The 24600-nt window shown below is 38.8% G+C and overlaps 3 protein-coding genes across 4 annotated transcripts; 2 read left to right on the top strand and 1 right to left on the bottom strand.

The window, feature by feature from the left end:
* Positions 1-6659: 6659 nt before the first annotated feature.
* On the top strand, positions 6660-7755 carry cart3 (cocaine- and amphetamine-regulated transcript 3; the record flags this gene model as incomplete). The annotated part of the gene is made up of 3 exons (XM_080033754.1): positions 6660-6845; positions 7440-7523; positions 7648-7755. The coding sequence occupies 3 exons, from the start codon at positions 6660-6662 to the stop codon at positions 7753-7755; spliced, it is 378 nt and encodes a 125-aa protein (XP_079889880.1).
* Positions 7756-13845: 6090 nt separating this feature from the next.
* Positions 13846-17554, bottom strand: cdkn2aip (CDKN2A interacting protein). Of its 2 annotated transcripts, none has more exons than XM_080034647.1 (4): positions 17522-17554; positions 16833-17082; positions 16628-16734; positions 13846-15865 (listed from the first exon to the last, which is right to left on the bottom strand). In XM_080034647.1, the coding sequence occupies exons 2-4, from the start codon at positions 17078-17080 to the stop codon at positions 15333-15335; spliced, it is 888 nt and encodes a 295-aa protein (XP_079890773.1). In that variant the 5' UTR covers positions 17081-17082; positions 17522-17554; the 3' UTR covers positions 13846-15332. The 2 variants fall into 2 exon arrangements, with proteins under 2 accessions (XP_079890773.1, XP_079890774.1); XM_080034648.1 differs by lacking the exon at positions 17522-17554 and adding an exon at positions 17378-17504.
* Positions 17555-17869: 315 nt separating this feature from the next.
* Positions 17870-24560, top strand: tubgcp4 (tubulin gamma complex component 4). Its single transcript, XM_080051408.1, has 18 exons — positions 17870-18008; positions 18704-18832; positions 19028-19150; positions 19234-19287; positions 19408-19464; positions 19716-19795; positions 20287-20488; positions 20778-20943; positions 21050-21174; positions 21284-21334; positions 21404-21509; positions 21844-21951; positions 22412-22556; positions 22653-22830; positions 23070-23204; positions 23525-23641; positions 23724-23863; positions 23967-24560. Exons 1-18 carry the CDS (start codon positions 17931-17933, stop codon positions 23971-23973), a joined length of 2001 nt encoding a protein of 666 aa, XP_079907534.1. The 5' UTR covers positions 17870-17930; the 3' UTR covers positions 23974-24560.
* Positions 24561-24600: the final 40 nt, after the last annotated feature.

Genomic DNA, 24600 nt, shown 5'->3' with positions numbered 1-24600 from the left:
TCAGATACTGTATCTATGGGCCCCAGATAATGTATTATCATGACTTCTGAGATCCATTCATTGTACCTCTCACCTTCTCATCAAAACAAAGTGTAATTTAAAAGCAAAAACTGACAAAAATATAATCTTTAAAAAAAAACTAAAAAAGCATTTTGGCATTTTTATAGTGAGATTATAAGCATGTTCATGTCAGCAATGATCTCAAATTATCGCTGGCCTAAGTACCGCCTCAGTGAGTTGCTAGCATGACAGCAGAATAGGTGCTATATGTTGTGTTTCTTTGTGCACATTTTTGCATATGACTGCATGTTTCTTTCTGCAAATGTCTTTGCATTTGGGAAAACACACAAACATGCACACACACGCACGCACGCACGCACGCACGCTCGCACACACACACACACACACACACACACACAAACATTAGAGAGAAGCAGCAGATATAAGGGAAATTCTTCTCATCACTGCAAAAAACTGTCACCAGATTGTTTCTCTACACTGCAATTACAGAGCAGAGAAAACAGATGCATTATTAAGGACAAATATAAGCCGTGGAGGCAGACAGAAACAGAAAAGGTCCCGAACCCAAAACCCTTAATTACCTCACAGTGACGCACAAGGGCGCCTCTGAAGGATGCTGGGCTGACATGGAGTGAACTTGTCCAAGGGTATGTTATTTACCGATCCACTGAACTCAGAACCGTAGCTTTGGGTTCAAAACAAAAGGGCTGAGTAAGTGTACTTCCCCATGCATAGTTTACTGCGTACAGTGTCATTATTACGTTTCTTCTTTGATATACTGCTCATTCATATTTTAATCCATCAGGTGACGCAAGTTGAAAAAGGAATACCAATGAGCGAAGATTGAAGCTGCTTCGTCATCCCTTTGAACATGCTTGCAATGTTCTACAACATGATAGACAGTTTAAAACGGACTTCTGCAACCAAAACTTAAGCTTTCTTGTGTTTTCAGTGCACCGGGTGGCCTTTAAGGGGCTTTGCCTTAGGTTTTAGTGGTAGGCATGCATTGACAGGTTTTTGCGTTTTTCATCCAGTCCTCCTGCACAGGTTTAAAACAGATGTTTTTTCCCTTTTATGTTAATTATGCAGATTTTGTCAAATGAATTCAGTATACCAGGAGATTAAAAAAGGAGTCTGTAAGAAGTGTGTATTCGGACAGATCAAGTGACGGGATTCATTGTGACAGGAGGCAATCAGCAGCTGCTTGAGCGAATTAATCATTCCGGGGGGGGGGGGAGGGGGGGGGGGGGGTTAAGAGCAAATGTTGTGAAATGTTGTGGCATCTAAAATGTGAGAATTCATTTTAGGATTACCTTTGATGTTTTTCACTAGGATGTTAGGACAACTGATGCGTTCATTCAGTCAGGTCTAATTGGGCTTGTGTTGCTGTTGAAGTGCACTGATGCAGAAAATCCAGAAGATGCTTTCCACAGGATGTCTACACGGCCAATATATCAGTATGATAATTATGGCTATGATGTCAACAGAAGCGCTGCCTCCTGCTGCGTTAAACACACCTTGTCAAAGCTGCATGGACACACTGCTGATTGAGGTGTCTATTGGATTCTGTGATTTATCTGTATCTGTATTCGTCATCAACCACAATGGCAGCACAAGTCTGCAATCAATACAAAATCCTTCTTCTATCTTACAACAAGGCTCATTATTTTATGGTGAAATAATCTTCTTATGTCTATCCTGTTTCTTACTGTGGGAGAAATAATGAGATGGTAAAGAAAATAAATAATGACTATTTAAAAGTTACAGACATCATTTGAACATGTGTTTCTCCCCACTGTGTGAATGAGATTCCAGAATTCCATCTCCTTATACAGTAGCTCTGTAATTGCCTTTGCCACCTCCGGAAACACATTTCTGAAATTGCTGACTTTTGAATGACCAACATCATCTGTTTTTGAATCTAATTTATCAATTGGACCATATGACCAAGTATGTTTGGGGAATAAATGGCTGCTGAAGCTGTGGACCAAAATTCATTAATGGACAACTTATTAAGAATGTACTAATGTAATAAACATGTATTACTGAAATGTTACCCAATAATAAAGGATAAACATCAGCTAAAGGATTTTTAACATCCATACTGTGTTTAAATCAATGGCCTACAACTGAGCTATAATTAATCAGTTAATGACGCCATATGTCTATAAACCCTTTGTAAGCGGCACCCAAATAAAACAAGATAGGTCTACAGACCTGCAACCTGAACTGATCTGTAGTGGCAGCAATACTGTCCTATATCAAGTGTTTATGTTGTAGTACATCCACACCTGAAATGCCCCAAATTACCGAAACTGTCAGAAAATGAACTAAGTACATTTACTAAAATTTCGTAAATTGTACTTTACTTATATTTACAATGTCTAGGTTGAGGTTTTCCATTTGGTTGTTCTTTAGAAGCACATAGAGAAAAAATCTGTAATTTTTTTTTAGAGGATCCCAGTTTGTGTTTTGATTAAACATCACTTTAAATGACTGAAGACCAGTTATGATGATCATTAATCATGGTCCTATTTCACACTGACAACTTCTGAGATTAGACATACAGCAATTAATGATGAGTCACCGCTAAAATGAACACCCGACCCTGATTGTTCTTAATGTTAAGTGCCTACTTGTACGCCATCTGATGACCAATCAAAAATCATAAAAAAACATATTGGTGTGTGTTTGGATGTGTGTATGTGTGTGTGTGTGTGTGTGTGTGTGTGTGTGTGTGTGTGTGTGCATGCGTGCGTGCGTGCGTGCGTGTGTGTGTGTGTGTGTGTGTGTGTGTGTGTGTGTGTGTGTGTGTGAAAGTTACAGAAGAGCTCTGACGTGATTGATCTTCTTATGTCTCATCTTCCTTCTTTCCTTCCTCCTCAAGTCTCTATTTGAGGTGTATTCCGGAAACTAGATTCTCTTTGCTAATAACACTAGCTCAGTGGCACTTGTATTTTATGTGTAATTAAGGCTGGGCTCTGCAGATAAAGGCCAAACTGAACAGAGACTCTACCCTCTCCTAGCCTACCCTCTCTTCCTTTATTTTTGCTTCTTTCCCTTTCGCGATTCCCCATGGAACTCCCAATTTCCCTAATAACAAGGTCTCAGACTGCCTTTAGCAAACAAAAACAAAGTTAGACAGGGGAGTAATTAGGCTAAAATGTGCTGTTGCAACATAAAAGAGGAAGACATATTATATAATCTGAATTTATCCATATAGGGAAGAAAATAATTAGTCAAGCCGGGCGTAATCCTCTAAAAAGCCTTCAGCTTCACCTAAACAAATGATTGTTGAGGGGAAGAATATGAGATATCTCATTACACCAACTTCATTCACTCTCATGTTCTGTCTTCATTTGAAGCATGGCATGATTGCACATAGTATCAGAAAATACCACCATCCTTCTTTTGTATTTTCGGACCTTCAGAGAAAAGCCAAACAGATTAATTGCTATTTTTAGTTCCTGAGACATTGACAATTTGGAGATATTAGATCACAATAAGAGGGTTTTTATCTGATACCAGAAAAATGGTTTGGGATGCTGAAAGGTACCGGGCCGGTAAAACATAGCAGCTTAAAAAGAGTGAAAGAGTGCACATAACTAAGGCAGACTCACACACATACACACCACTTGATTAGATACCTCTTGAACAAAAAAATCTATTGGAGATGGTGGAGATATTGGAAAACCGAGAACTCATTAGAATCAGTGTAAATTAAGCTACCAAGTATAATTCATTGCAGGACAGTGTTTGAACTGATTATAGTAATTTGATAGGGAAACCGGGAACCACCACAGTCTCATTTTCAAAACAGTAAAGCAAAAAAAAAACAGGATTAAGATATGAAAATGATCTGAATCATATTATGTTGGCTTAACACTCATCAAATCTGGAGCAATTTAGACAATACTCTGCAATGCCTTCCTTCATCATAAAAGCAACAATATGATTTAAATTGAATTTGTCTTCCATCGGTATCCGACATCACCTTTTATTGTGATGCATTTTGATATTATACTGTGGAACTTAAAGGCTCAAAAGCACAGAGAAAACACCTTTCCTTCAAGTCTTCAAAGTCCTCAAAACCATTGTTTTATACTCACAAAAAAAATTGCATCTCAATGCAGATCTGCCAATGCAAATATTGACACTTAAGGGATGTATGTGGCTGGGTTTTTGTTTTCATGAGTCACACCAGTTATGTGTAGGTCTAAAGCCCAAAATTTTAATTTACCTCAAAGGCATTTGCGATCTTTACAGCATATGACACACTCTCTTGGGCCCCTCTATTCGGATAATATCAAACCTTATACAAGGGTTAAAAAGAAAGTGATCTATGGTAGAGAAACAGAGAAGATATCCTTCTGCCAAGTGGGACGGAGACGCAATGGATGACGTAGGTGCAAAAGACAAGAATGTTAATGTTAAGTTGACAAGAATAACAGCAGCTAAATGACACTAGAAAAATTTAAAATTTAAAAAAGTACTGTACAGTATATGAATAATATGGATCTGTCAAGAAATCAAGCACTGAATGAGCATGAGTGAATGCAGAACAAAAATGTTCATCCATCCTTGGATGGATGTACACAACACTGTTGTAGTGAAGGCCCCTCTCAGTGTATTATCAACATACAGTGGTTCATAGTTAGCTTGGAAGTGAGAGGACCTTGGGTTTGAATCCACTGACATGTGTGCATTACATTTTTTTCCAAGATATCTCCTGATTGTTCCAGCACCAAATGTTACTCTGTCTGCTCTGGTGTGCAAAATATGCAACTGCTTGCTAACACGTTTGCCATAACAACTTTCACAGGCTCTGTGATCTGTGTCAATGTTACATCTTGTTGCATTGCCGCCAATTATAATTTGTTCTGCTAAACCATTGTTATTCATGCTTGAAAGCACACAATCTTCGCGCAGGATGACCCACACTCAACGGTACACCAAAAGCTCCAGGGAAACATGTTAGACCAGGGAAGAAATGTGAGCCTCTGGCAGATGGCAGTCAGCGATATGGAACATAAACTAATGAACTTGGGGTTGGCAATGAAATGTTGAATTGGCATCTCAGTCATTGAAAGTGGAGAGTCACTTGCATGAGTCATGCAGCCTTCCTGCTCCTCCACCTCCTGCTTATCTGCCGGCAGACCTGAAACAGTTTGTAAAAAGCCATCAATGCAGTGAGCAGGGTTAACTCAGGATTAAGGAGACAACATATGCTACATCAGAAGCAATTTGTCAGACCATATTGGGTGTAAACATTTGTTCATTGCAATGTGACAGTGTGCTTAGTAGTGTCATCAGAGGTAGAAGGGTATATTTTTGTGACAAGGGGTGCAAAACATAATTGATGAGTTAAACACAGAGTGGAAGTGAATTTTGTGCAGTTGTTCACATTTCTATGGCACAGTAAAATCTGGGATTTTTGGCTAGTTCTGAGTCATCGGATTTACTTTGCAATATTGTTTGTGCTCATATTTCAAATAGTTTTTGCTTCCATTAACTACACCGGCATATTTTGTACCTGATATACATTTCAAAGTAGTAAGTTAGTTTTTCTTTAATTGCCTTAAATAATTCTTAATTTTTATGCTATTAAGAGTTTGATTGCACAGACATAACCATTTATATATTGTATTATATTTCAGCATAAAGCTAAGTTACATTAGTATACAAAATCTAAGTGAAACAACACATTAACAGTTTTAATTTTTTTACATGAATATGTTCAAATGTGACCCTGCAGTGTTGGCTATTAATGAAATGAGCTGCTTCACAAATGGCTTTAACACATCACCGTCCCTTTTCAATAAAAGTATAATTACACCTGATAATCAACATCTGTTTATCTTGTGGCTCAATGTCCTCACACATAGGATAACAAGTTCATTCTGAAAGTCAATTAAACTTTCAAAGTAAAAACAAACCTGACTTACACATGTGTGGGAGGTTCATCCCTGCTTTGATTTTACTGAACAAAGAATAACAAAGGCGTTCAACACAAGCGCTGTTTGATTTTTCTTGTTCATTTGCAGCAGAAAGGACTGACTGAGTCACCAAGTGTTTCCATTCACAAGAAGCTGCAAATAACTGAGGTAATAGAAAAAGAATACATTGCCAGTTTGATCTACATTGAATACCAAATAAAGCCACGTTCACAGACTTGCTGGGTGACTGAAGCACATCATTGCTGCTAATTAAAGTTAAATTGATTCTTTGAAGATGTAATCCAACAAAGGTTTGCATCAATGCTTGCTATGAGTGAAACGTAATCTTACAATGAAAACAGTTACAGATGCGTACACAAAATGGTTATCAGCTCATTTTCATATCAAACCTTATAGAAATAAAAACCGTGAGTTTTATATCCTCAGATCTCCATCCAAGTAGGGAATAATCGATTACTTTATCAGTAACGACCCATTGTAGCGCTGCTGCTGCTGCTGTTGTTGTTGACTTTTAGGCTTAGTTTGCCCAGCAACTTTTCCGAGATGACTCACCCAAGGCTGCAGTTACGCATGACAAAAAGAAAAAAACAAGAAATAAGGTGGAGCGAGCAGATGGCACGAGTCAGATAAAAAGGTGTTTGGCGAGGGGGGAGCGACTATTTGAGACAAGGAACGGGCCAAATGATGCCACACATCGGGACCATGCAGAGCTCCAGGCTGATCAGTGGTGCGCTCCTGTGCGCTCTGCTGCTGCTCTCCATCGCTGGAGCCGAAGTGTTGGACACCGAGTCCGAAGAGGAGCTGAGCCCCAGAGCGCTGCGGGACTTCTATCCAAAAGGTCCCAATCTGACCAACGAGAAGCAGCTGGTAAGCTTTGCATTTACACTCCATGCATGAAGAAAGACGATGCAACGTTTAAAACAGGGTTTACTTTTGTATTGTTTTGGGTTTCTTTATAATTTGAAATCCAGTTTTGTTGTGATGGAAATGAATGTGGCAACTAAACTGCAGTCAATGACTACCTTTAAATACAGCAGACTCAATTCAGAAATGCATGCATTTAACATTATACCCGATCATATAACTTTTGTCCTGAATAGATCATTATATTTTAAACTTTATGTTGCGGAATTATAATCAAAATATCAAACTGTTATATAACTAAATTGGCCTACTTTTATTCAAGATTCAATATGGTTTCTGCACAACAATTACAGCAGGCAATGAAATTCATATATTATAGCTTTGCAAAAATATTCATTGTGTGTCTTTTTTGAGAATTTTCTGTCATAAGCTAGTTATCTGACACTATGTCCAATAACAATTATTATTATTATTATTATTATTATTATTATTATTATTATTATTATTATTATTATTATTATTATTATTATTATTATTATTAAAATTATTATTATTATTATTATTATTATTATTATTATTATTTTGTTCTGTTTCCAGCTTGGTGCTCTCCAAGATGTTCTTGAAAAGCTGCAGACGAAACGACTGCCTTCATGGGAAAAGAAATTTGGCCAAGTCCCAACGGTAATGTATATTTAGACATACTGTATTGATTGATATAGTACTGACTGATAGTGTATTGATGCATGTTTGTATACAGCTTGGATGAATGAATGAACGCTCCTGTGTGCTGCTGTTTCTCTCTCAGTGTGATATCGGGGAGCAGTGCGCCGTGAGGAAAGGCGCTCGGATCGGGAAGATGTGCGACTGTCCCCGGGGAGCAATCTGCAACTTTTTCCTGCTGAAGTGCTTATGAGCCTCGCCGGATCCGAATGTAGCATCGAGATGAGGGATGAAGAAAACAACTGACACTCGTTTCCTTTGTAATTTGTGTCATATTTGTTTATGATACATCTGAGGAACAGGTGCCAAACTGCCAGCCCAACCGTTACCAAAAACAACTAGTACAGTAGTTCTATAATAAATATATATTTTAAAAGTAGCCTATATAACATCACAGAAAAACTATAAGTCTCTGTGATCATACATGGAGATACAGGAGATGGGGATACCATAAAGGACAATAACGTTTCTGTAAATAGCCAGAACCACTTTACGTCCGTAGGAAAACCACAGGATCATTAAAAGATGTAGGAGCTAATACATAACCAACAATGCTAAATAAACTCACCACGTACAGCAGTGATATCATTCTTCATCTGGGCAAATCCAAAACCTGTTTCAAACTTCAACTATTTTGTTTCACATTAATGTTTGTGTATGTACTCAAGATAATATCATTCTAAAGTGAATAATAAACTGTGGATCATCTTGTTTTGTAAAGCAGTGCAGTGGTCGCAACTTATTTTCAAACAATTATATAAGAATGACTATTTGATTTGAATGTCGTGGATGGATGTGACTGCGACTTGTGACGTCACATCTCTGGAGGGGATTGGGGGGGAATTATGAACCAGAAAATTAATGTCACATCTGTCACATCTCATTCACACTGTCACCAGAGCATATTAGGGATGTTGATGATGTGCAAACACTTAAGCTGCTGCTTATTAATTCAGATGTAGAGGGACCTGATATAAAAAAAATACCAAAAACAATCCGTACTAATTAAACACATCTTCAATTTAAAGCCCCTCTCCTATCAGAAATTAATTTTGCTTATATTATCCTGTGCGCACCCGCACCGTAAATCTGAGATTCAGAAGTTTATGTGCAATGATCACAACTATATGGAAGCCAAGGTCCAAATTATAACGTACTCAAGTGTGATGAGTTCACTTGGAGTTCACAAAATCAATCTTATCAGACAACATCTGGTTTTGCATCTTGTAATGGACAACAAAGAGAATAGATCAAAATAATGTTGTGTCCGTCTGACGAGGTTCCGTTCTGATACTGTTTAGAAGGGGTGGGAAGTAAACATACGTACATTTAGGTAAGTGTACCTCACTACACAATCCATTCCACTTTTTACTAAAGTACATTTATCTGACAACTGTAACTCAGCAGATTAGGACCTAACATGAAATCAGATTATAACATATGATTGTTATAGAAGATGCTACCCAGAAATTTAATACGAGCTCCCCCTTGACCAGAAACAGCATTAAAATGCTGCACACATTAATGCATCAATAACAATAATCCAATAACATATACTAATACAGAATTCCACAAAGGGGCCATTCTGTGTATTGAATACTTTTGGTTTCTTAGTAAATTCAAATTTTTATGGCAGTACTTTTACCTGATCACTTTACATTGTTGTATGTATCACTACCTTTACTTGAGTACAATTGCATTCCTCTTCCATCACTTCAGTGTCCATCCTCTGTCTTCATAATATTGAGCTGTTGACTTCTTGTCATATTATTTATGTTGCTATAAAACCCTTCACAAGAGAACTGGAATGGAGTTAATCAACTGCATCTACTAATAAACTCCTATCATCCATACTGATCGTTTGCAGATTGAAAGTATTGCTGTCTGGTTTGTAGCCTGGACATAATCATCATATTTCATATTAGCTTATCTCACATCCACTCATATTCTCTGCTACCTGTCTGCAGTCATCAATAATGCAGAGGAGAAAGGTACACCATGTTGACTTAGGGGCCCGTGTCCACCTAGCCAAACGTTGCTTGGCTGTGTGTGTGTTTACACATGGGATGCACATATAATGTAGACTATGGTATGTGCTGTCGATCAAACTAACCAAACATTAACTTCCTGTTTGTCCTTTTATTTCCCGGAAAATCTTATCATTAATATTTCACTGACAGGTTGGGGGACTTAAGAAAACTCATTCAGAGCCTGATATTATCTCAAGTGATCTTATGTAAATGTGTTAATCCTATTAAATCTTAATAAGACATCAATGTGGTAAGTTTTTTTTTTTATTGCTGTGCAGCAATGAAAATGTCAACTCATTTGTCCAAATACTGTATGTACAAGTACTGATTTCTTTTTTGTGCCCTTCTGCGCAAGAAAAATCTAAATCTCATCATAAGATTGACATGAATTTTACCGTCTTGTACATGTTTTAAAAAAATGTATGGGCAGAATTAAATCACATTTACACAACACTTCCATTTGGCTCACCAAATGTTCTCTCTTAGTGGTTGTTACTTGAACTGTCCTCCAGGGCCACGTTATCAGCTTGTGTATGAGTAATGCTTGTATTGCCACACCATTTTGTACAAACATGCATGGTCCTCAGAGGATACTACTGTATTTGGTGATCCCCTAATGATTCTTCTGGTGCCACCTCAATCATAATGTATCCAGTAAAATATCTCCACATCTACTGGTTACATATTTGGGGTTCTACGATGATGAATCCTAATGATTTTTGTGTGACTTTCATCTAGATCCACCATGAAGTTGGCATTTGTAATTTTAAAGGATAATTTCCCCAACAACTATCTTACTAATTGCCATAATTTTTTTTAACCTTTATTTATACAGGTATATCCCATTGAGTCCGAAGACTCTTTTACAAGGGAGACCTGTTCCCATTTACACGTTACCATTCACACACACATTCATACACCGATAGCAGGCTAACTAATCGAACCTCCAACCCTTTGATCATCGGCCGACCCGCTCTACCAACTGAGCCACAGTCGCCCCATACATACATGTAGTATGTTAGACATTCATGGCCCTGTCAGGATGAGTCTTAATAACTTTGGGCATGTGTTCAGAATTTTCATTTCTTAAACATTTTGGTTTTTGACCTACTAACTTTGTGTTCAGCTGTAGCTCTTCTGGACTTGGCAATGTTTAGCGCTAGAATCCGAAGACACTAATGTAAGGAAATGAGCAGCATGTAACAAACTGAAAATGTACAGCCACAAAGGTCTACCAGCATAGCTATAGCCCCCAACTATAACATGTGTTGGTTTATTCAATTCAAACTTCAAAGTTGTTGACTGTAACGGCCATTGCTATATTTGTAAAAAAAACTTTACTTCACTTCTACTTGTGGTTTGTTCTGTTATCTGGAAAGTGAGATGAAGATATGCTTTTTTTTTTTAAGATATTTTTTTGGCATTTTTATGCTTTATTGATAGTGTAGAGACTGAGTTGAAATGGGGCAGAGAGGGGAGTGACATGCAGAGAACGACGGAATCGAACCCGGGTCCGCTGCTGGCCGAGGCCCATGGGGGGGACGCCTTACCAACTGAGCTAAGGGCGCCCCTTTATTTACCTTTTTGCTCATGATTTGAAAAACTGACTGCACTCAAAGCTTGGTCATTTTTGCATGTTTAAATAAAACTATAAGATTAAATACACATACTTTATATAGATTGTGTTTCATGAAACTCTTTTAAAAAATTATTGGAAGACATTCATGGTGGTTGGGCTGACAATGAGACTGTTTATCTTAGTTCCTGAACCGCAATATCTTCTCCAGACAGCAAGGATTTGATATTGATTCCTCAGGGAATTACATCCAATTTCGATTGGAGATGTGTAAGGGCTTCTTTCCCCACACAACCAGACAGTTTAAAACCTGCAGCAATCGCCCATTGGGAGAAATCTTTGTTTGTGTGTGATAATTTGACAGAGAAGTAAAGAATGACAGATAGATGTTGACGGAAACGCTGAGAAACTGAGAAAGAGGCAGAGGGTGATTGAGAGTGTGATGGATGGAGAGACAGAGCAGGTGACAAATGATACACTCTAAGATAGAGATTGCTCTTTGAGAATGACATTGTTGCCTGTAAACCACTCAATATATCAACCCCAGACGATACTTGAGGCACTGAAGTTGATGTATAACTTGAGAACAGTAATATGTGATCACATGCACACACACACACACACACACACACACACACACACACACACACACACACACACACACACACACACACACACACACACACACACACACACACACACACACACACACACACACACACACACACACACACACACACACACACACACACACACACACACACACACAGTTCTTTCTACTGTGCTCTTAGTGTTGTTCAATACATTCATACACAAATAGCCTGCAAACCTTATGTAATGTGATGGATATGACTGTTATCATCAATGTTTCAGCGTTTACTGCAAAGAACAAAGACAAGTAGAGTCCAACAAAGTACAATACATGACCACAATGAACACCGCAAAGTACACATATCACAACAATCCATCACAACAAAACAACAACCACAATGTACCACAATGTTTCAAAAAGTGTGGCAAAATCAACAATCTTAAAATGTTCCATTAAAGGGGCACTGTGTAACATGTTAAGTAATTTATTTGCTAAAATCAATATCCTCATTCATAAATATGTCCTCATTGGTGTAAAATCACCTCTGCCAATAATCTGAATTATCCTCCTGAGCGGAGAATTACAAATATTAATATTACATTTTGTACATTGAGCAGGCAAGTCTTATGGAGACATCCATGTTTTTGGAATGTCATCAGGTGCATTGTTTAGAATTTAGAATTGTTCTTGTCCTTGAAGGCCACTGTAGCTTCTGTTATTATTCAAAAGGGGTGGGGTTACCCAGGGCGAGTTTCATTCTAGAACTTTCTTGATGATGTCATATTACACAGTGCCCCTTGAAGTACCAAAATACCACATCACGTTCCATTAGATTTACTAAAACGCTTTGAATTACTAAAATATGATACTCGCATTAGTGTCATTGAATGCTACTTTTCTGTTTCCCTTTCAACCTGTAATTTTTTTTTTTTTTTTTAATCACTTTCTAATGTCTAATCTTGATGTATTCTATACTTGATGTGTTTTCTTTGTTTGGCCTTGTGTCTGAATTGTGCTCTATCAATAAACTTTCCTTGCCTTCCTATGCTTTTTTGTGGGATATTGTGGTAACTTAAAGTTTGTATTGCTTCCCATACAAACAGGTGGTTCAATCCTGAAGTCTAAATCATATATAAGCATTCCTGCCATCTAGTGGTGAGGCTTGAAGTGAACTACCGGTATATGTAATAAAAATAAATAAAAAAAGGATATTATTGTGAAAATACAAGTGGTGAATGCAACTAAGCACATTTAAAAATACAGTGCTTAGTTCCAACATTTTTTTTTTTACTTTTATTTGACAAAATGAGATATTTTGCTTTTTTGGATTATTAACACAAACTATAAATCAACTCTTAAAAGATTATTTTTTATTAGGGATTAATCTACACAACATAATGAGCCTCACCTTTATTAACTGTAACCTAAGTGACTAACACATTAATGGGAGCATATTTTGATGTTAAAATGTACTTTTAATTGAGTCTGTCATCCTTTAGTTGTAGCATGCTTTGTGTAACTCCCAAATTACAGGTGTATGCAGGATGTTGAAATAAGCATGAAGTCTTGTATGTCCACCAGCCACCAACAGTTAAGAAGCAGCTTATTTCAAGCCTCAAAATGCCACGGTGCAGTCAAGTGAATACAGTCCAGTCAACTGTGTTGATGAGGCCAGAGGCGTCCTGCTGATATGTACCATTGTTCTGTTTCAACTGCAGGGTTAGGTCAAGCATAAACGTCTTATTATGGGCACTGTGAGAATCTATTTAACCATCTCTAATGAGGACCTGACTCATCCTGTTCTGTTGTGTCTAAACATGCCAATTAGCACTAATGAAAGGCAGTCAAGGTATGGATTTCAAAATGATTTTCTGAATGGTCAGAAATAGAATAAGCCGTTGACAGAAAGTATTAATGCCTTTGATTGTAAAAGGCAGCCACTATGAACATGCTAGGTGGTGTTTTCTGTAGATAGAAACCAAATACTTTTGTTAAATTATGTTTATTTGAAAAATATATAGAAACAGGAGCCCTGGTGTAAACATACAGCAACATGGAACAGTGTGGATGCTCACACTTCGATGCAACCCTGTTCACCTTCAAGCCAGACCGGAAAAAGGAAACAAATATCACACGTCACAGCAGCACTTAACTCTCAAACACAATCATAACTTTATACACCGTATCTAAACGTGCTAAAAGGAATTTATTAATCAGCACACTCCAATTTTTTTAACATAAATGCTTGTTTTAATCAGTCTAGTAAATTTAAAAGAATAAATACTGAAATAAAATAAAAGCAGTAGCCTTTAGTACAGTAGTATAATGGTATGGGAGTTGGCCAAGAATTTAAAAAGAACACACATCCTGAAAGTACACCTCAACTTCAAACCTTCAATTAAATATTTTTAGCAGCACGTTGACTGCAGAGACACTGTCTGTGTGTGTATTCATTTTTTTAAATCAATGATTGACAGATTACAGCTGAACTCTTTCCCAGCTTTATGAAGAACTGGACCGACTGGAGCTCTTTTAAAATACGTCAGAGTCAGCAGAGAAACAATATTTAAGTTAAATCTTTCTGGTTAAGCTACAACACATGACATTGCCACAAAATCACTTTAGCCAGGTCCAGTGAGGTTGTAACAACTAACGTGTGGGTTATTAGAGATGAGAACCTGTTACAGAAACAACCAGACAATGTTACTGAGTACAACAAGAACAAAATGTCATCCTCTGATATCCCACTATCACTTATTTGAATTGTCTAACCATATCAAAAATGTTTGTATGAACACTAAAGACAGGTCAAACAAGTTGAGAAAAAGTCTCACTGACTTTATTTGTTTTCACTGCATCCTGCTGCCAAAGTCAACTGCTTTGTCCATGTGACTTCTGTTTATCTTGTAACAAACAAACCAAAAATAACCACAAAACATATGTATTAACTACGGTTTGGCAAAAATAAAACAACTTGAAGATGTGACTATAGCCAGTGACCCTGGGAATGACCAGAATAAAACCTGTCACCACAGGAACGCACAAAAGGGGAAACATATACATGCTACACGCCTCTTATGAGTTAATGGCCAACATTTGTTTTTATTTTGTAGGGACTAATAATCTCATCAGTATAATGCAGTACATTATCCTACTATACTAAAGCGGGATTGTATACTTCCTTTATTTGAACTCTTCAACTATTTTGCCTTCTGGCAGTTTACAGCTGTTTTTTAAACTTTTAATGGCACATACTCCCCAACTTCCCACGCATTGTCCGCTAACTAAAACTCAGCAAAACTGAAAGCAGGTGAAAACGTTGTCATTTTGTCATTCGTTTTAGATGAATTCTTGTGGTTTCAGTGTGGTACCAACATATTGTGGGAAGCGCAATGTGATAGACAGCACTCCGAGTTACTCAATGATTTCAAAGTTATGATGTTAAGCTGCAAAACACTCTGGTCCCGACACAGTCATGAATTTCTTCAGTAATTCCAATAAGTAAATGAAACTTGTCAATGCACCCAACAGGTATCACAGCAGGGAAAGTGTCCCAAATAGTTTCTGCTTTATTAAGAAGCTTGTTCCAGCTTCTCGTCTTCAAAAGGGTAGCTGATGGCGGGAGGGAAGCCCTGACTCCGAGGCTGTTCGTCGAACAACACCAGATCGTCCACATCTCTCCCTTTGAACCTCCGCCTGCAGATCTTTACTGTCACTTTGCGTCCCTGAAAGACTTTAAGCGCCTCTTTGGAAGCCATGGCTTTGGCAGCGGACTCATCTCGCCCGTATCCCGTCCCCATGTAAACAGTCCGACAGCGAATCTCACACACGTGACCCTCCTTCTGTGTGCGCCCTGCGGGAAGGCCCTGAATGTCCTTCAGTGGCACAAACACACAGGTCACGGTCTCTTTACACGACTCCACGCAGCTACGAAGTATTTCAAAATGATCCAGGTTGGGACCGAAGCCCCCCGCCGACACCAGCTTCCAGGCTACGGCTTTGTAGAGGCGGTTGAAGAAGGGCTGGTGCTCTAATGGAGCCTGAGGGAGCGGTCCTGATTTCTGCCACGCTGTTCTTCCTCTTTTCGTACAGCCGTCTTCACCTTCTACAAATGATGACACAAAAGGCAGGACAGTGATGACTGAGTAAGTGACTTGAAAAGCGCTATATAGGTTTTATCTATTATTATTATAAAATAAATAGCATCTAATGAGGAAACAGACTCCAGCCTCAGGTGTGGTTGTGTTTAGAAAAAAGAAAGAAATAAACTAGTCCTTAAATATATTAGTGGGGATAAACAGTTGTTCCCACTATCAAACTTATTCATACAATCACTAATGAAGGCTGTTCAAGATGATCACATTTTCTTTAATCCTGCTTTTTCTTGAAATGATTACAATTTCATAGCTGAATGCAAAAATACAACATGTCTGTATTTTGTAAAAAAAAAAATGGTTAAAGGGGTAAGCTTTTCTTAAAAACTTGAATATCAACAAAGAAAATGCAGCTATAGATGAATAATTTTTTAAGTAGTATGATTATAGATGGCTCTTTAAAGTATATGTAGGCTATATATTTATATATTATATTTATATTTATATATAGCCCATGTGGGGAAGCAACATATTAGAGAGACGACATAATGCATACAACAGCACTATTGTCCACGATGCTTGGAAATTGTTGCATGAGTGTCTGTCACTCTGTATATTCCCATCAAGTTAGATGATAAAATAATGCTTGTTCAATCACTTGCACTGTTCCTGGTAAATAAATACAAATTTCAGCCACATCATACACCAAAGTTGCAGAATAAAAACAGAAGTCTGCTTGTAATGTGTACTTCATTGCCAGCTGTGGCACTCACGTTTTCCTTTGGCAAATAGTTCTTTAGTTGTTTTGTGAATTGGGGCATCTTCGACAACTATCCCCTCACCCATCTCCTTGATCTTGTCCATTACAGCCTGTGGGTAGCTGAGGGAGATGAAGACAACAGAGACGAGTGAGTGACCTCTACATATTTGCTTCCTGTTTCTTCATCATTCTGCTCTAGCAATGTATGTGTGTCTTACCTGCAGCCAAGGAAAACGTTATTGGCCCAAACCATGGACAGAGAAAGCAGCCTGTCCAGACTGCTGCTGGGGACACCTGGCTCCATTGTAGGGAAAGCCTCCATGTTTCTCAGGATGAACTCTCTTCGGGCTGACCACTGCTTGTTGCTCTCACTGTAGCCCCTGAAAGACTCCACCCATTGGGCCAGGTGCGGGTTCTGGCCCAGGTACTCTGAAACAATGTCTTCTCCGCTCCTCTCTTCCGCCATCCCTGCATAAAAAACAACAAAAAAAAACACTGTGTATAAGAAGCAAAGAAAAAACAACACTTGCTAATTTCCTTATGTGCCACCTAGGTTAGTACAGCTGTCAGCTAGCTTGAATCAGGCTAACATGTCCAATTAAACAAGACTGTAGGAGACTTGATATGGCAGTGCTTACTACTAGTTAAGAGTGTATAGACCGCATACAGCCGGCGTTTTGTTGCTAACTTGTTTGATATCGCCAAGTTAAGCTAACCAGTTAATGTACACAAGCCACAGACACTATTGACTTTAGCAACTCACGTAAAGTTAAGCCAATCGGCTGGTCGAGTGACAATAGTTCTACTAAAACATGCTATTAAACTTAACAATAACGCGAATGTGGTGATATATTTAGGGTGTACAGTCTGTTTGAAGTAATCGTTTTGACTAGTAACTACGACATACCAAGCTGTCTCCGTTGCGACGTGTTGCTAGCTAGCTACATGACCGAGTGATGACGCAAGATCGACGCCGCTACGGAGAGGAACTACATTTCCCAGAAGCAGTGACAGGTTGAACAGGAAAGTTTGCTTTGTTTTGTCCTCATGCTTCACAGAGCTCATCTTGTGCTGAAGCAACAGAGGATAAGTTGCTTTCGTCTCTTAGTACTGTAAAAACCGAGTAAAGACACTTTTAATTTTGTGACATTTATCGTAAAAGCAAATTACAAGCGAAAATCATCTATCATGTCCCGTGGTGCTTTGCGTCCTAACGTAGTCAACCTGCGACAGCCCGGGCGGCGGTTTGTTTTGGTCGGATGAATGGGAGGCTCACAGCTAAATTTTTATTTCTAATCAATTAAAAGTGTATCAACATGATTCACGAGCTGTTGCTGGCGTTGAGTGGATACCCGGGGACCATTTTCACATGGAACAAACGAACAGGTTTGCAGGTAAAACTGAAGCCTTGTGCAAGTCCCTGACGAAACAACGCTGTCAACACTGGCACGCTAGCTTATACGTTTTGTTATTTTAAAACTGGTAAACAAATGTTTTAACATGTCTAAGGTATGAACAATGTATTGTATTTATTGATAGAATAGTTATAAGTTTGTGCTAGCGTAAGTTAACGTATGGAGAGAATGGTTCAAGTCCAGCAATTTGAAGTGCAATACAATAATATTATAATAACAGTAAATACACTGTACCAAGCTAAAACACCATAGCCTACTCTTTCCATTTTATATGCTTTTCAACGTGCCCTCATCATATATATATATATATATTTTTTGATATATATATATATATATATATATATATATATATATATATAGATATATGTATTGCTAATTTTCTAATTGAAGTATGGGTAGTGTAAATATTAAGTAAAAGATGTGCTATACGAACATTAAGAAACATTTGAAGTGCATAATTGCTTTCCAAAATTCAGCGTTTGTTTGAATAGTTGATTTGCAGCCAGGTTTACCAAAAAGATTTTATGCACAAGCCTGACAAACAGGGGTTGTGCCAACAGTTTTTAGGCAGAGGAACAAAGTGGTGTGCATCACAGTAACCTTTCTGTTTTAGAGGCTCAGGCAGTGCATCCAGTGTTTCTTTTCAAACCTAAATCCATTTGTTTTACCCACAGGTGTCCCAGGACCTACCCTTCCTTCACCCTAGTGAGACCAGCGTTCTCAACAGGCTCTCTAAACTGGGCTCAGATTACATACGCTTTACAGAGTTCATAGAACAACACACTGGTCATGTCCATCAACAAGTGAGTAAAGTTCTTAAATGCAATTAAACACCTTTTTAGGTAAGGAGCTTGTACAGTGTCTTTTACTTATCAAATGATAATTTAGAGACAATGTAAATGTACTTAAAGTAAGATAACAACTATTGCAGTAAAGGGTACACCCTTCCCTATCTAAGATATAAATAATACTTATTTTCTCAACAATTTGTTCTCTAGGAACATCACACGAACCAGCCCAACCAGACAGGACTCCAAGGGGTTTACTTGCGGGCTTTCTGCACAGGGCTGGACTCTATGCTGCAGCCATACAGACAAGCCCTGCTGGACCTTGAACAAGAGGTAGAATATTGATAAAGTCAACAACAAACAAATGGTAAATGGTTTGTCACAGGATGCTCATTCCCCTTGTGTGGATGTTTCAGTTCCTTGGAGATCCACATCTGACCATATCTCATGTAAACTACAAGCTGGACCAGGTAAATAATTAATAAAAAAAAAAAATAGTTTTCAATTTAAAATATACTAAATACATCGACAGTGGAAAGTCTTTCTACAACACACGTCCTTGTCTAACACTGTTCTCTTTCATTGTGAAGTTCCAGTTGCTGTTTCCTTCAGTGATGGTGGTAGTGGAGACTATAAAATCACAGAAGGTAAGGATTGTCTGTAGAAGTATTTCACCAAGAAATACTATTAGTCAATCGTATGTGACCTAAATGAGCATAGAAACTGGCCGCAACATAAAATTAAAATGATGTTACACTGTGGGTGCTTAAATAACTAGTAAATGGTAATTACTCAAACAGCCCACAACTGGCAAGCATAACTGATGACTGTTGTCCTCCTTCTTGTGTGTGTGTGTGTGTGTGTGTGTGTGTGTGTGTGTGTGTGTGTTTTGTGTTAGATACATGGCTGTCAGATCCTGGAGACAGTGTACAAGCACAGCTGTGGGGGTCTTCCTCCTGTACGCATGGCCTTGGAAAAGTAAGAAGAAGTTTGCTCCCTTTCTGAAAAACCTTAATTCAAGTTTCAAAGTTATGTTTAAATTTTTGGGGCTGGCTGTATGCGCCATATAACAGTACTGCAATTTGTTCTCTCCTGATGCATTATTAATATAGAGAATCCTATTAACCCTGTTTAATAGATGTTTGAATGAAGGATTTAAACTAAATTTAACATTTATATCAAATATTTTCTATTTGATTTGCCTTGTGTCGTTCCCTCACTGCAGATTATGTAACAACCCTGCAGTTTATGGCTATTGGACACTGGATGTTATACATTGAAATATCTGCAGTAAAATCATATACTGTTTTATCTAAGCTGTCTTTAAAATTCATAACTTCACTTTTCTTTTTTTCGGTTGGTTGTGTGTTCGTATGAGAGGCATTAATTGTTGCAGCAACCTACCCTGTAACACCTTGAAAATAACAAAAACTGTCTTTTGTATTGTTTTTTTTATATGCATTCTGCAGGATTCTTGCTGTTTGCCATGGTGTGATGTACAAGCAGCTAGCAGCGTGGATGCTGCACGGATTGCTGCTGGACCAAAGCGAGGAGTTCTTTGTGAAGCAGGGGCCCAGCGCAGGAGGAGCTGCTGCCAACCAGGAGGAGGAGGAGGAGGACCTGGGGCTGGGAGGCTTGAGTGGGAAACAACTCAGAGAACTGCAGGACCTGGTGAGAGATAAGGATACACAATGATCAACATTGGACAAGGGTTCAGCACATATTTAGTTCTATAAACATTCTTGATATTGTGTGTGTGTGTGTGTGTGTGTGTGTGTGTGTGTGTGTGTGTGTGTGTGTGTGTGTGTGTGTGTGTGTGTGTGTGTGTGTGTGTGTGTGTGTGTGTGTGTGTGTGTGTGTGTGTGTGTGTGTGTGTGTGTGTGTGTGTGTGTGTGTGTGTGTGTGTGTGTGTGTGTGTGTGTGTGTGTGTGTGTGTGTGTGCACGTGTGTTGCGGTGCAGAGGCTGATCGAGGAGGAGAACATGCTGGCTCCGTCTCTGCAGCAGTTTTCCTTGCGAGTGGAGATGCTGCCTTCTTACATTCCCATCAGAGTGGCTGAGAAGATCCTCTTTGTTGGAGAGTCTGTCCAGATGTTTGAAAACCACAACCTCGGCCCATCTAGAGCTGGTAAGTCTATTGTGCTGCGATCTATGTGAACTGATATAAGCATTACCTAAATGTTGTCTTTTTAGCACTCAAAGGGGAAAATGCATGATTGTTTTGTTTATGATAGGCTCCATACTGAAGCACCAGGAGGACCTGTTTGCCGCAGAGCTGCACAGACTCAAACAGCAACCTCTTTTCAGCCTGGTGGACTTTGAGAATTTGATCGATCGCATCAGGAGCACAGTAGCAGAGGTGAGCTCGTACACTAGTGCATTATTTTTCGTCTTTCAACCGTATGGCAAGTTAAGCTACGCTGGTCAATACGACAAAATTAAAAAGACTTAATCTTTCTGACTTGCAGCATCTCTGGACGTTGATGGTGGAGGAAGCAGATCTGCTCGAACAGCTCAAGGTTTGTATTAATCACACTTTTATTGATTCTGGATCAAAAATCTGTGCTGACATTTGTATTTTCTCACAGATTATTAAGGACTTCTACCTGCTGGGTCGTGGCGAGCTCTACCAGGTTTTTATTGACCTTGCGCAGCACATGCTGAAGACGCCTCCGACGGCTGTCACTGAACATGGTAAATAAAACAGAAAAAAAATCTGTAAAAGTAGTCCCCCCCCAGTACAGGCTTTATTATTAATTAGTAACACTGCAAAGAATACTTGTTGTTGCTGGTCTTACATACCTAACAAGTTGATCTATATATGAGCAGAAGACAAATCAAACACATGCAGGTTTTATTTATGTACAGTCATGCCCAAAATTATTCATAACCCTGGAAATGTTTTACTTAAAGTCACTTTTATTCAACCAGCAAGTTTTTTTCTTGATTGGAAATGACACAGGCTTCTCCCAGAAGATAATAAGACGATGATTGGATATCTGTATGCTATGTGTTTTCTATTCCACAGATGTGAATGTGGCCTTTCAGCAGGCAGCTCATAAGGTGCTCCTGGACGACGACAATCTCCTGCCTCTGCTGCACCTCACAGTAGACTATCAGGGAAAAGACAGCAAAGGTGTGCTGCTGCAAAGCTTACTGTATACACTGATGAAAACCAACCGGGTGATGTGTTCACAGAAAGTAATACAAATAGAAACCTTTTTACTTTAAAATTATGCTCTCCTTTATTTTGTGTTTAGCGCCATCCAGTGGTTTGTCACAACAAGGTGTCAGCGGCAGATGCACCCATGATTTGTTTGAATAAAATGCTGCGTAACAAGAGAAATGGACTTTGAATTTCACTCCAAATATTTAGTGCTCAAACAATTATTTTATTAATCAATTGAGAGAAAACATTTTAATATATATTTTTTTAATTAATTTATTTAGAAGAAATTTGAGCATTTTCTGCTCTACTCTGTCCTATACCGTAAAAGTCAAATTTACTTTGTTTACCGTTTTGTATTGTTTTGCACCTTTGACTGGCATTTAATGGGCAAAAGAGTGCTTCATGGATATTTAACCTGTTCTTTCAGAGGCGACAGGCCCCAGAGATGGAGCCACTCCTCCACAGGACACTTCCCCTCGTGAGGTCCCTCCCACGGGCTGGGCGGCTCTCGGCCTCACATACAAGGTCCAGTGGCCGCTGCACATCCTCTTCACTCCTGCCGTCTTGGAGAAGTGTGTACTCATTTTACTCTCTGTCAAAGCATTTATTAAGGTGTGTTGTGTATTTGGAGTATAGCTGTTGAGCATCCTTTCCTCCTCTGTGTTCAGGTACAACGTTGTGTTCAGGTACCTGCTGAGTGTGCGGCGCGTGCAGTCCCAGCTGCAGCACTGCTGGGCTCTGCAGATGCAGAGAAAACACCTCAGGTCCAGTCAGACAGAAGCTGTGAAGTGGAGACTACGCAACCACATGGCCTTCCTCATCGACAACCTGCAGTATTACTTACAGGTAATGAAAGTAAAACATAGGCACTGGGACGCAGACATAATTACAATTCCTACACACAAATTGAATTTGTAAAAAAAACTGTGTTGTTTAACAGGATGATCACAAGGTATGCGTAGAATAACTTAAGACATTGAATCTATATAATCTGCTACAAGATAATAGAGAATTTTTTTTTGCATATGAACTTCAAAGACCCCTTATGATTGGATCATTTTGTTATTTCCCTGCTGTGTCTGTAGGTGGATGTGCTTGAGTCTCAGTTCTCTCAGCTGCTTCAGCTGATCAACTCCACCAGAGACTTTGAGAGCATCAGACTGGCCCACGACCATTTCCTCAGTAACCTGCTCGCTCAGTCCTTCATCCTCCTCAAGCCGGTATGTAATCAATTAATAAATCAATTCATGGGGGCGCCCTTTGCTCAGTTGGTAGGACGTCCCCCCCATGGGCCTCGGCCAGCAGCGGACCCGGGTTCAATTCCAGCCCGCGGTCGTCCTCTGCATGTCACTCCCCTCTCTGCCCCATTTTCAACTCTGTCTCAACACTGTCAATAAAGCATAAAAATGCCAAAAATATTTATCTTTAAAATAATAAATCAATTCATCCAGAAAAATGTAATCAAAATAAAAATTAAGTTTTTTTTCCCTGACTGTGGGCTCATTAAATGAGAAGTCTGAGTAAATGCTTCTGTCTTTAGGTATTTCATTGTCTGAACGAGATCCTGGAGCTGTGTCTTAACTTTTGCTCACTAGACAGTCAGAGTGTGATGTCATTGGACGAGAGAGGAACTGCTCAGATGGATATTCTGGTCAAGGTAGGGTCGCTCATCTCCTTATTTGTCTGTCTGTTGTTGAAAGAAAACATAATTTGTAAAACCCTACATATTCAAATTTCAGGGCTTCAGACGCCAGTCCTCCTTACTGTTTAAAATTCTTTCGAGCGTGAGGAACCATCAGATAAACTCTGATCTGGCTCAGCTGCTACTGCGACTGGACTACAACAAATACTACACCCAGGCTGGAGGCACCTTGGGCAGGTAGGACACACAGTATTTACCTGACTCTTGAGAAAGTTAACAGAATGCAATTATCAAACCGGGATCATTGTGCTGTCGTTAATCCAACAATTTCTGTTTTCAGTGTCTAAGAAGAACACAATGGATTTGAAGATATCCATCTACACTGAACTTTCACACAAAATACTTTTTGTGTGGCATGCCTGTTAAAATAACCTTTAAAGTGTTATTCAACCCAAATTCAACAATAATTTTCCTCGGTCTGCTATTGTAGGTTTCTGTTTTAATATTTAGAGATTTTCCAGATATGTGCCATTTTACCAAAACATATATAGCTGTAGGTTTGTCACAATCAAACAAAGGAAGAACGTGAGGCTTCCTAAACGACATATAGCTTTATGCCTTATAAACCCAACCATGCTTAAGTGGGTTCATAAAATTCAACTTGAGCTAAAGTTAACAGACTGATTAAGGACTGCGTATATTTAGTTTTAGTTAAAGAATGTTCCACATTTTGGAAAATACACAAGATATAGAGATCGATACCACACCCTTGGCTTAACATAAACATCCAGGTTAGCCATTCCCAGTTTTTATGCTAAGCTACACTAACTGACTCTATGCAAAATAAAAAGCTAGCATAGACTCGAGTGGTATCTTATCGATCTGTACATCTTACAAATTCCTTTGTAAGCAAGCTATTCCTTCAAGCTTCACAAGTGGTGTCCGGCTATATGTTTCCATAATTACTTAATGTA

Source organism: Ammodytes marinus (assembly GCF_949987685.1).
Source record: "Ammodytes marinus genome assembly, chromosome: 1".
NCBI lineage: Eukaryota > Metazoa > Chordata > Actinopteri > Uranoscopiformes > Ammodytidae > Ammodytes > Ammodytes marinus.
Note: the sequence above shows the minus strand (reverse complement) of the source record. Positions and strands in the feature narration are given on the sequence as shown.